The 13,106-nt window shown below is 56.0% G+C and overlaps 1 protein-coding gene across 1 annotated transcript in view; it reads left to right on the top strand.

Annotated features, from left to right (window-relative positions):
• The first annotated feature begins 857 nt into the window (after positions 1-857).
• The window catches only part of parp10 (poly(ADP-ribose) polymerase family member 10), a 36,228-nt gene continuing 23,979 nt past the window's right edge, over positions 858-13,106 (top strand). The window contains exons 1-3 of the mRNA XM_085987190.1: positions 858-873; positions 3,677-4,563; positions 11,955-12,167. Coding sequence (XP_085843316.1) covers positions 858-873; positions 3,677-4,563; positions 11,955-12,167 — 1,116 coding nt within the window. The remainder of the gene's footprint in view (positions 874-3,676; positions 4,564-11,954; positions 12,168-13,106) is intronic.

The following is a 13,106-nucleotide window of genomic DNA, read 5'->3' as shown; positions in this document are numbered from 1 at the left end:
CTGGTGTAAGGCTCACATCAGCCAAGACAGAGGACTTACTGACATTTCTGTGTGTGGGGGCGGGGGGGAGGAGGCGAGGGTTGGGGGGGGAGGGGGGGGCGGGGGGTTGGTGGGTGGGGCGGGGGTTGGTGGGGGGGTTTGGTTGGGTGGGGAGTAGCGAGGTGTGGGGGGGGCGGGGGTTGGTGGGTGGGGTGGGGGGGGGCGGGAGTTGGTGGGGGGGCGGGGGTTGGTGGGTGGGGGCGGGGGTTGGTGGGGGGGCGGGAGTTGGTGGGGGGGCGGGAGTTGGTGGGTGGGGGCGGGGGTTGGTGGGGGGGGCGGGAGTTGGTGGGGGGGTTTGGTTGGGTGGGGAGTAGCGAGGTGTGGGAGGGCGGGGTTGGTGGGGTGGGGGTTGGGTAGGGAGTGGGTGGGGGGGCGGGGGTTGGGTAGGGAGTGGGTGGGGTGGGGGTTGGGTGGGGGGGATGCGGGGTTGGGTGTGGAGTAGCGAGGTTTGGGTGTGGAGTAGCGAGGTTTGGGTGGTGGGGGGGTGGGGGTTGGGTAGGGGGTGGGTGGGGCGGGGTGGGGGGTTGGGTGTGGAGTAGCGAGGTTTGGGGGTGGTGGGGGGGTGGGTGGGTTGGGTGGGGGGGCGGGGGTTGGGTAGGGGGTGGGTTGGGTGTGGAGTAGCGAGGTTTGTCCTGTTCTGATCAAGTTTCCTGAGCACGCAGGAGTCATGGAGGTACCTTTGACTTTCAGCGATAGTATAGGCTGATCCTCGTGATTTGTTTGTCGCGATCTGAATTTCGAAAATCTAAGGAGGGATATATACTGTAATGGGCGGCTGATTCGAGTTTGCCCATTTTACACCATCGCCCAGCGTCAGAATGACCCCCGTGATGTGTATGATTTGACAGACCTACTCTCTTTCCCCCCTCCTGTCGATGCTGATCCTGACACCACTGATTTTTTTAATGTGCTTTTTTAATATCGATTCCCAGCTGTGCTCAGTGCCCAGTGTAGCAAACACAACATGTTCTTTAAATCTGTTCCTGGGACGTGGGCCATGCTGCCTTTTATTATTCACCTCCGCAGTTATATTCACAACTGACTGGCCTGCTCAGCCACCTCCGAGGACATTAAGAGCCAACCACGTATTGCGTGACTGAGGTCCCTTGCAGGGGATGATAGGGTCCTTGGCAGATTCCCTGACAATCATGGTCATTTTTTTTCCCTCCTGTGCTAAACCTCAAATTTTTTTCACAGAAGATCTACAAGGATGATACCAGAACTGAGAGGTTCTATCAGGAACGATTGAAGTCGGGGGGGGGCGGGAGGTGAAGTCGGGGGGGGTGGGGGGTGAAGTCGGGGGGGCGGGAGGTGAAGTCGGGGGGCGGGGGGGGGAGGTGAAGTCGGGGGGGGCGGGAGGTGAAGTCGGGGGGGGCAGGAGGTGAAGTCGGGGGGGGCGGGAGGTGAAGTCGGGGGGGGCGGGAGGTGAAGTCGGGGGGGGCGGGAGGTGAAGTCGGGGGGGGCGGGAGGTGAAGTCGGGGGGGGCGGGAGGTGAAGTCGGGGGGGCGCGGGAGGTGAAGTCGGGGGGGGGCGGGAGGTGAAGTCGGGGGGGGCGCGGGAGGTGAAGTCGGGGGGGGCGGGAGGTGAAGTCGGGGGGGCGGGAGGTGAAGTCGGGGGGGCGGGAGGTGAAGTCGGGGGGGGGGCAGGTGAAGTCGGGGGGGGGCAGGTGAAGTCGGGGGGGGGCAGGTGAAGTCGGGGGGGGGCAGGTGAAGTCGGGGGGGCGGGAGGTGAAGTCGGGGGGGGGGGCAGGTGAAGTCGGGGGGGGGTGGAAGTGAAGTCGGGGGGGGGCAGGTGAAGTCGGGGGGGGGCAGGTGAAGTCGGGGGGGGCAGGTGAAGTCGGGGGGGGGTGGAGGTGAAGTCGGGGGGGGTGGAGGTGAAGTCGGGGGGGGGCAGGTGAAGTCGGGGGGGGCGGGAGGTGAAGTCGGGGGGGCAGGTGAAGTCGGGGGGGGTGGAGGTGAAGTCGGGGGCGGGAGGTGAAGTCGGGGGGGGCGGGAGGAGGTGAAGTCGGGGGGGCGGGAGGTGAAGTCGGGGGGGGCAGGTGAAGTCGGGGGGGGGGTGGAGGTGAAGTCGGGGGGGGGCAGGTGAAGTCGGGGGGGGCGGCAGGTGAAGTCGGGGGGGGCAGGTGAAGTCGGGGGGGGGGGTGGAGGTGAAGTCGGGGGGGGCAGGTGAAGTCGGGGGGGGCGGGAGGTGAAGTCGGGTGGGGGAGGTGAAGTCGGGGGGGGCAGGTGAAGTCGGGGGGGCGGAGGTGAAGTGGGGGGCGGGAGGTGAAGTCGGGGGGGGCGGGAGGTGAAGTCGGGGGGGGCAGGTGAAGTCGGGGGGGCGGGAGGTGAAGTCGGGGTGGGGGAGGTGAAGTCGGGGGCGGGAGGTGAAGTCGGGGGGCGGGAGGTGAAGTCGGGGGGGCAGGTGAAGTCGGGGGGGCGGGAGGTGAAGTCGGGGGGGCGGTGAAGTCGGGGGGGGCGGGAGGTGAAGTCGGGGGGGGCGGGAGGTGAGTCGGGGGGGGGCGGGAGGTGAAGTCGGGGGGGGCGGGAGGTGAAGTCGGGGGGGGCGGGAGGTGAAGTCGGGGGGGGCGGGAGGTGAAGTCGGGGGGCGGGGTGAGAGTCGGGGGGGGCGGGAGGTGAAGTCGGGGGGGCGGGAGGTGAAGTCGGGGGGGGCGGGAGGTGAAGGCGGGGGGGGGCGGGAGGTGGCGGGAGGGGGGCGGGAGGTGAAGGCGGGGGGGGCGGGAGGTGAAGTCGGGGGGGGGGCGGGAGGTGAAGTCGGGGGGCGGGGTGAAGGCGGGAGGTGAAGTCGGGGGGGGGCGGGAGGTGAAGTCGGGGGGGGCGGGAGGTGAAGTCGGGGGCGGGAGTCGCGGGGAGGTGAAGTCGGGGGGGCGGGAGGTGAAGTCGGGGCGGGAGGCGGCGAGGTGAAGTCGGGGGGGGCGGGAGGTGAGAGTCGGGGGGGCGAGGTGAAGTCGGGGGGGCGCGGAGGTGAAGTCGGGGGGGGCGGGAGGTGAAGTCGGGGGGGCGGAGGTGAAGTCGGGGGGGCGGAGGTGAAGTCGGGGGGAGGTGAGCGGGGGCAGGTGAAGTCGGGGGGGGCGGAGGTGAAGTCGGGGGGGGGCGGGAGGTGAAGGCGGGGGGGCGGAGGTGAAGCGGGGGGGCGGAGGTGAAGGCGGGGGGGCGGGAGGTGAAGGCGGGGGGGGCGGGAGGTGAAGTCGGGGGGGGGCGGGAGGTGAAGGTCGGGGGGGGGCGGGAGGTGAAGGCGGGGGGGAGGTGAAGTCGGGGGAGGGGGCGGGAGGTGAAGTCGGGGGGGGCGGAGGGGGGTGAAGTCGGGGCGGGGGAGCGGGAGGCTGGTGAAGTCGAGGGGGGGGAGGGGAGGGCGAGGTGAAGTCGGGGGGGGGCGGGAGGTGAAGTCGGGGGGGGCGGGAGGTGAAGGCGGGGGGAGGCGGGAGGTGGAGTCGGGGCGGGGAGGAGACTCGAGTGGAATGTAAACATCGACACAGAGCGAATGGCCTGTTTCTGTGTTGTAAATTCGATGTAAATGACCATGAAATTTCCCAATATGGTGGTACAACCTCTGGGTTGCCCGTCCATTGTCACAAAGCACTACGCTACCATACCCTCTTAAAATGTCACACAGCGTGTCTTTGTATGTAGATATTGAGATCTGTTGTTTGCCCATCTTGCAGCTGTTGACCGGGTTCTTCAGAAGTGCCAGAAACTGCAGGAACGCGAGTTGCTTGTTCGTCCTTATTACGATTTTCTCTATGTCCTCGGCGACGACCAAGAATGCAACAGGAAGACGGCAGAAGCCGAGGCTGAGGAGCCGGCAGAACTGTTGAGCACGATAAACGTCCCTGACAAGATGAAGCTAAATATCTTGTGTTCCAGCACATTCCTGCAAGACCTGAGGAATGAATGTTCGGAACTGGCCGTGAAGGTCGACGACAATAACAACATCTGCGTTTGCGGAAGGGATCTCCTTCAGATCGAGAGGACAAAGAGCCGGATTCTGGAGTTCCTCAGCAACATAGCCCAGGTGGATGTCCCCATCAGTCAAGACCAGTCGAAGTTCCTCTCCAGGGTTGACATTCAGGATTACTTGCAGAACCTGCTGCGCGGGAAGGACTTGTCAACTTGTTACTCCATCGCGGACTCTGTGATGACGGTCACCGCCCCTTCGGTTCCTGCCACCCACGAGGTTGCCCAGCTGATCGAGCAGCAGATGTGCCAGTTTAGCATCTCCATAACGTACCAGCAGCTCCACGTCTTCACCTCTCCTGACTGGGAGAAGCTCCTCTCGTCCCTGAAGTGCTGCGAGGCTCGGGTGTCTGACACCGGGGACCAGGTCTACATCATCTCCCTCAAATGTTTCAGAGCAGAAAACGAGGAACGAGTGGAGGACTTACTGAAGGAAGCTGTTCCACTGGAGTCTGTGATTGGGATGGAACCCGGCAAATTGAGATACCTGCAGGATTATGACCAAGATCTGCTCATTGGGACTAGTCAGGTTTCGATTTTCCCATTGGAAGGCGATGTCACAGGGCTAAGGGTAGGCCTTTCCTTTGTGTATATCACTTTTTAAATTTTGTTTCTCTGCTTTACTCAAGTAATAATACTTGCTAGGCTCCAATTTCATGCGCGCTCGCAGCCCAAATTGGCCCTCATCGTGAGCCTAGCCCAGAGGTTCTCTCTCGACACGTTTTCAAGCCATGATCCATGAAATATGTTTAATAGGCTTGGACCTCAACTGTAGAGAACAACAGGATCCAGGTTCAGTCTCTCGTCTGTGCTGATTTAGCTGTAATTGTCCCAAACACCACTGGACCCACAGGGACCCCCACAAACACCACTGGACCCACAGGGACCCCCACAAACACCACTGGACCCACAGGGACCCCCACAAACACCACTGGACCCACAGGGACCCCCCCGCAAACACCACTGGACCCACAGAGACCCCCGCAAACACCACTGGACCCACAGAGACCCCCACAAACACCACTGTACCCACAGGGACCCCCACAAACACCACTGGACCCACAGGGACCCCCACAAACACCACTGGACCCACAGGGACCCCCGCAAACACCACTGGACCCACAGGGACCCCCACAAACACCACTGGACTCGCAGGGACCCCCCCGCAAACACCACTGGACTCGCAGGGACCCCCCCGCAAACACCACTGGACCCGCAGGGACCCCCGCAAACACCACTGGACCCACAGGGACCCCCGCAAACACCACTGGACCCACAGGGACCCCCGCAAACACCACTGGACCCACAGGGACCCCCGCAAACACCACTGGACCCACAGGGACCCCCGCAAACACCACTGGACCCACAGGGACCCCCGCAAACACCACTGGACCCACAGGGACCCCCGCAAACACCACTGGACCCACAGGGACCCCCGCAAACACCACTGGACCCACAGGGACCCCCGCAAACACCACTGGACCCACAGGGACCCCCGCAAACACCACTGGACCCACAGGGACCCCCGCAAACACCACTGGACCCACAGGGACCCCCGCAAACACCACTGGACCCACAGGGACCCCCGCAAACACCACTGGACCCACAGGGACCCCCGCAAACACCACTGGACCCACAGGGACCCCCGCAAACACCACTGGACCCACAGGGACCCCCGCAAACACCACTGGACCCACAGGGACCCCCGCAAACACCACTGGACCCACAGGGACCCCCGCAAACACCACTGGACCCACAGGGACCCCCCCCCCCCCCCGCAAACACCACTGGACCCACAGGGACCCCCCCCCCCCCGCAAACACCACTGGACCCACAGAGACCCCCCCCCCCCCCGCAAACACCACTGGACCCACAGGGACCCCCACAAACACCACTGGACCCACAGGTGTTAGATCCGTGTGTTAATTGAGATACGGAATGCAGGAGTTGATTTAACAAGTGTTTACTGAACAAAGTCTGGAGGTGAACGAACTACACAAGACGCTATACAGGCTTATATACCCGAGTGGTCACTACTGGTACTACAGTATACAGGGGCTTCAAAAACATAGTTCCTCTTAAAGGTACATACACTACAATTCCTCCCCTTTTAGATAAATAGTACATAACATTTTAAGTAATCATTAAATAACATTTTTACAAGAACAATAATGTACACATTTGCTGAAGTTAATCAATTACAAATTCAGTCTCTCTGGAGGCTTCCTGACTCGGTCCGGATAACGCCTCGGTGGTGTAGTAGGTTCTTTTGGCAAGGTCGATTCGGCTTCAATGCCAGTGTCGGGTTCATCTGGTTCCAGTATCACCGGATCGGAGGTAGATACTATGGATATCTCTGCTTCATCACTAGGCGTATAGAGTTGTGGTGTAGGTTGTCCTTTTTCGGATGACTCTATGATCTGGTCAGCATGGCGCCTTATTATGCTTTCTCCAATGTCCACGGTATACATCAGCGGTCCTAGTCGTGTGCAAATAGTTCCAGGCTGCCATTTCTTGGTACGGTAGTCCCGGGCCAAAACTGGTTGACCTATCTGGAAGGTTCTAGTTGGCCTTTCATTCATGCTTTGAAATTGCCGGTTCTCTACGTCCCTTCTGACGTTTGGCTTGACCAAATCCAGCCGGCATCTTAGTCTTCTATTGAAAAACATCATGGCGGGGGTTTGGTTTGTAACCACATGTGTTGCATTCCTGTACGCAAACAAGAAGTTATCTACCTTATGTTGTAGATTTATGTCTTCATTACCCATGGCCTTTATGGCCTTCTTGAAGGTCTGGACAAACCTTTCAGCCAATCCATTGGTGGCGGGATGGTATGGGGTCGGACGTGTAGTGCTTAACCCCATTGTTTTTTTAAGAACTTCCTGAATTCTTCTGATAATGGACCGCAATTTGTATCCGAACAGATCTGTTCAGGCAGCCCATTCCTGGCGAATATGGTCCTTAATACTGTGATGGTTTTTTCCGTGGTGGTGGAGGACATCTTTATTACCTCCGGCCACTTGGAGTGTGCATTCACCGCGATTAAGAACATTGAGTCCATAAATGGACCAGCAAAGTTGATATGTACCCTTTGCCATGGAGATGAGGACCACTCCCATGGATGTAGAGGGGCTTGTGGTGGGGCGTTTTGGACCTTCTGGCATCCTAGACAGCTCTTGGTCATTTCTTCGATGTCTCCATCGATACCTGGCCACCACACAAACGCTCTGGCTAAGTTCTTCATTTTCACTCCACCCAGATGCCCCTCGTGAAGCTCCTTTAGCACTCTATCCTTGAGTTTGGGTGGAATCACCACTCTGGATCCACACATCAAGGTTCCTCGGCACACTGACAGCTGTTCTCTTTGCGAGAATGCTGGCAACAGTGGTTCGCCATGTGCTGGCCATCTCTTCACCGTTAAATCGTAGACTCGTGAGAGAGTCGGGTCATTTCGCGTTTCCTTTTCAATGGTAGAATTTGTCACCGGTAGACATTCCACTATGGTCGAGTGGAACATCTCCACTGGGCCCACTGTAGGCGCCTCTTCCACCGTTGGCAACGGTAGGCGCGATAACCCGTCAGCATTCCCATGCTGTTTTGTTCCTTTGTATTCTATGTCATATTGGTGTGCCCCTAGGAAAAGGGACCACCTCTGTAGCCTTTGCGCTGTCATAATGGGAACGCCCTTTTTAGGGTTGAATATGTCCGTGTAGGTAATGGTTGAATTTCTTCACCCCCACACCAGGCTGAGTGCCTCCCTGTCAATCTGGGCATAGTTAAGCTCAGCTGAGTTCAATGAGCGTGACGCAAAAGCTATCGGCCGCTCCGAGCCATCAGGGAATCTATGCGATAATACCGCTCCCACGCCGTAAGGGGATGCATCGCACGCCAGTCTGATTGGCAGTGATGGGTTGTAATGAGCCAACACTTCCCTGGATGTGATCAAGCCTTTGCATTTATGGAAGGCACGTTTACAGTCTTCGCTCCATTTCCAAACTACTCCCGTTTGTAGCAGTGCGTTAAGCGGGTGCAGAACCGTCGACAAGTTTGGTAAAAATTTATGATAGTAATTTACTAATCCCAGGAACGACCTTAATTGTGAGACATTTTCAGGCGCTGGGGCCTTTACGACCGCTTCAATTTTTTCAGGTGACTTATGCAACCCTTCTTCGTTAATGACATGGCCACAATATGATATTTGTTTCTGGAAAAATTCGCACTTGGGGCGATTTGCTCGTAGGCCCTGTTCTCTCAGCCTCATGAGCACCTGCTCCAAGTTGGCAAGGTGCTCGTTGTCGTTTTCTCCTGTTACAAGGATGTCGTCTAGGTAGCATTGAGTTCCCAGAATCCCTTGCAGGACTTGCTCCATAGCTCTTTGCCAGATAGCCGGAGCTGATGCCACTCCGAAAACCAGTCGATTGTACTGGTACAGGCCTTTGTGTGTGTTTATCGTGAGATACTTTTTAGAGGCCTCCTCAACCTCCATCTGTAGATCTGCCTGTGCCAAGTCAATTTTGGTGAAACGTTTCCCTCCGGATAGTGAGGCGAAAATATCTTCTATCCTCGGAAGAGGATACTGTACCGTGTGAAGAACCGGGTTTATAGTCACCTTGAAGTCCCCACAGATGCGAACTTTTCTCTGTTCTTCAGATTTATCATTATTCAACGTTTTCTTCATGACCGGGACGATGGGTGTTGCCCACTCGCTCCAATCTACCTTGGATAACACGCCTGCTTTTTCCAAATTCTCCAGCTCTGCCTCGACGGCTGGACGAATTGCGTATGGCACCGGCCTTGCCTTAAAAAACTTGGGAATTGCCGCATCTTCCACTTTTATTGAGGCGGTGGCGCCTTTCAGGGTTACTAGTTCCTGTTGAAACACTTCTTTGGCGTTAGCCAAGATTTCTTTTAATCGTCCAGGTATGACGTCATCATCATTTTTTTTCTTACTGGTCACCGTCAGTGCCTGAACGGAGTGCCAGTCTAAACACATCTTTCTGATCCATTCACGTCCCAACAACGGTGGACCACCATCTTGCAGAACGTATAAATACAACTTCTGTATTTCCTTGCCGTTGTATACAACAGGCACCCTTATTTTCCCTCTGGGGTATACTTTCTGCCCCGTATATGTCTTCAAGATAATGGATGTGTCTTTCAAAGGTATATGCAGAAATAGCCGCTCGTAATCCCGTCAACTCATGACGGTCAGAGCTGATCCTGTATCTAGCTCCATTTTGACTGGGGACCCCGCTATCGTGAGGGTAACCCAAATGGTCTGGTAATCTTCTTTGGCAATTACATTATGTAATTTGAGACAGCTTAGTCTCTTGTTTCCGGAGTCGCTATCGCTCTTCTGGTCTTCGGAGCTACTGTCCGTCATCATTTGTACCTTTCTGTACTTTTCCTTATTGACCTTTTTACTGTCAGCGGATTTCTTTCCAGATCTGCATACATGTGCAATGTGTCCCATCTTTCCGCATTGCCTGCATGCTTTGTCCTTGAACCAGCAGTCCTTCTGGTCATGGGTGGATCTGCCGCAGCGATAACATCTCTCGAAACCCCGTGTCATTTCATGGGTGCTGAAGTCCTGTGGCTTTTGCTGTATCTCTGCAGCTCCTCTTGCTGCTGCTTCGTATGACACAGCCACACTGAAAGCCTTGTCCAGTGTCAAATCTTTCTCAGAAAGTAGTCTTTTCTGTGTTCCTTCGCTTAGGAGACCGCAGACGAATTTGTCTCGTAAAGAATCTGCCAGTCCTGCCCCGAATTGGCAGTGCTTTGACAGCTTTCGTAATTCGGTGAGGTAATCAGCGTTACTTTCATTCTTGTGCTGATCCCTCCTGAAGAATTTGAATCGTTCCGCTATCCGCAGCGGTGTTGGGTTTAAGTGCTCCTGTAAGGTATCAACAATCTCCTTAAAATTCTTGTCCATCGGTTTGGCTGGAGTGATCAAGTTTCGTAACAGCCCGTATGTCCTTGCGCCCATCAGATTTAGAAGTACCGATGCCTTTTTATCATCCGCTACTTCATTCGCCTTGCAATATACCTCCACTCTTTCCACATATGTGGTCCAATCTTCTATATCACTATCGAAAGCAGTAATATTGCCAGTCTTCGGCATCTTGAAAATCTAAAATGGCGCTTTCCTGCCGCTGCTGCTCTCCGCGGTTCCCGTTGCGATCTGCAGCTTTTCGCGGTATTTCTCTTTTTTATTTTTATATATCGCTTCAATAGTTTCTCTGTTACTTGGAGAACCGTTCCCGTCGTGGAGCGGACCCTCTGGGACTTTCCCCTCCCTCTGCTCGGTCCGAACGCCGACCTGCTTTGCAGCACCGGCCGCGTCCTGAGTGCTCCACCCTCTCTCTCTCTTTGCTTCTGCTTCCCAACTCACTGCCTGGCCCCGTTGCAGAGCCACCCGATCGAGCTCTAGCCCGCCGCAGCCCAGGAAGGATCAGTGCACTACCTGCCACCAGCCCGTTTAGCTGGGGAAACCACAGACTGGAGACCAAGCCTGGCCCTCGTTTTTGAGTTTCTTCGAGTTATTTATTTATTTATTTTTTTCTTGCTTCTGGCTTCGACCTTTGTCTGAGGAATCGGTCCCCTTGAGGTGCTGCCGAATTGCAGGTAAGTGCGTTTCTAACTCGTCGCCACTGTTAGATCCGTGTGTTAATGGAGACACGGAATGCAGGAGTTGATTTAACAAGTGTTTACTGAACAAAGTCTGGAGGTGAACTAACTACACAAGACGCTATACAAGCTTATATACCCGAGTGGTCACTACTGGTACTACAGTATACAGGGGCTTCAAAAACATAGTTCCTCTTAAAGGTACATACACTACAACAAGGACGCCCCACAAACACCACTGGACCCACAAGGAGCCCCACAAACACCACTGGACCCACAGGGACCCCCACAAACACCACTGGACCCACAGGGACCCCCACAAACACCACTGGACCCACAAGGAGCCCCACAAACACCACTGGACCCACAGAGAATATTTGTAACACCCCCCCCCCCCCCCCCCCCCCCCAGGCCCCATAAAACTCGCAAGCATAGCAGAAGTGCCCATAAATATAGCATCCACAAGGACCACCCTGACCCCCCCCAGAGAGATCATGGAACCGTCGCTACCCTCCCCCAAATAAACCCTGTGAACACACCAGGAGGACCCATAAATATAGCTGTAAACACACAGGGAGCTCGCAGCCCCAGGAAACTGAAGACACAGGAAGCCTCCACCAAACAACCCATAAATATAGCTGTAAACACACAGGGAGCTCGCAGCCCCAGGAAACTGAAGACACAGGAAGCCTCCACCAAACAACAGTAATGGTGGATAGGTACCGCTATGTACTCGCTCATACAGAGAAAGGAACTCGCTCCGCGGGCCGTTCACCCACCACCCCTGTGCTCGCCGACCGAGATTGGCTCCCGCTTCAGCAACGCCGCGATTTTAAACTTCTCGTCCTTGTGTTCAGATCCCTCCATGGCCTCGCCCCTCCCTATCTCTGTAACCTCCTCCAGCCCTGCAACCCTCCGAGATATCTGCGCGCCTCCAGAATCTGTCCTCTTGCTCTTTCCCCCATTCTTTCGTTCCCCCATTGGCGGCTGTGCCTTCAGCTGCCAAGGTCCTAAGCCCTAGAACCCCCCCCCCCCCCCCCCCACCAAACCTCTCCACCTCTCGGACGCTTTTAAAACCTACCTCTTTGACCAAGCTTTTGCCCTAATTTCCTTTTATGTGGTTCAGCGTCAAACATTGTCTGATTACCCTCCTGTGCAGGGCCTTGGGACGCTTTACTATATTTAAGGCGCAATATAAATCCAAGTTGTTGCTTGTTTAGCAAAATCTTTGTGAATGGATTTGCTGCGAGCCTTTTTTTGCCTCTCGGTTGACTGCACAGCTGATGAATGGAACAAACTGCCACTTGTCCATCTCCTGCGCTTGTCTTTTTACAGATCACTGGGGAGGCCAGGTCCTGTCAAGCAGTGGACGAGCTCCTCCGCAGCGTGATCTCAAACATCTGCTCCAAGGCGGTGACGCTCCAGGAACCCGGCGTCGCTCGCTTCCTGCTGGAGACACGCGGGGCCAACATTCTGAAGCAACTGGAGACAAAGTACAAGTGTACGATTGGGCTGGAGAGAGTGCGTTGGATAAGGCTGCAGTCTGAGGTACACAATCAGTCAGGGAACCACATGGGGGCAATTAGAACCTAACCTAACCCACCCATCGGCAAACATAGAAACATAGAAGATAGGAGCAGGAGTCGGCCATTCGGCCCCTCGAGCCTGCTCCGCCATTCAATGCGATCATGGCTGATCATCCAAATTCAGTACCCTGTCCCTGCCTTCTCCCCATATCCCTTGATCCCTTTAGCCTCAAGAAATATATCCAACTCCTTCTTGAATATATTTAATGAATTGGCCCCAACTGCCTTCTGTAGTTGAGAATTCCACAGGTTCACCACTCTCTGGGTGAAGAAATTCCTCCTCACCTCTGTCCTAACTGGCTTACCCCTTATCCTTAGACTGTGACCCCTGGTTCTGGACTCCCCGACCATTGGGAACATCCTTCCTGCATCTAGTCTGTCCGAAGAGTTGGGGTGCAACGCTGGTTTAAACCCTGCCCGATTGACGCCCCATTGAAGTCACAGAGTAATATTGGGCCTGGTGTGAAACCAACATTCCACCCGCTCCTGTGAGTTTGCAGATGGTGAATTAGGTTAAAATTGCCCCCATAGAATCTTGAAGCACAGAAGGAAAGAGAGAAAGAACTTGCATTTCTATAGCGCCTTTCACAACCTCAGGACGTCCCGAAGCGCTTCACAGCCAATGCAGCACTTGTTGAAGTGGAGTCGCTGTTGTAATGTAGGAAACATGGTATCCAATTTGCACACAGCAAGCTGCCACAAACAGCAATGTGATAATGACAACATAATTTGTTTTAGTGATGTTGATTGAGGGATAAATATTGGCCACGTCACCGGGGAGAACTCCCCTGCTCGTCTTCAAAATAGTGCCTTGGGATCTTTTACACCCACCTGAGAGAGCAGACGGGGGGGGGGGGGGCCTCGGTTTAACATCTCATCTGAAAGACGGCACCTCTGACAG

This window comes from Somniosus microcephalus, chromosome 5 (genome assembly GCF_052327205.1).
Source record: "Somniosus microcephalus isolate GS21.2 chromosome 5, FLI_Smic_1.0, whole genome shotgun sequence".
NCBI lineage: Eukaryota > Metazoa > Chordata > Chondrichthyes > Squaliformes > Somniosidae > Somniosus > Somniosus microcephalus.
This window is presented reverse-complemented; position numbering and strand designations above follow the sequence as displayed.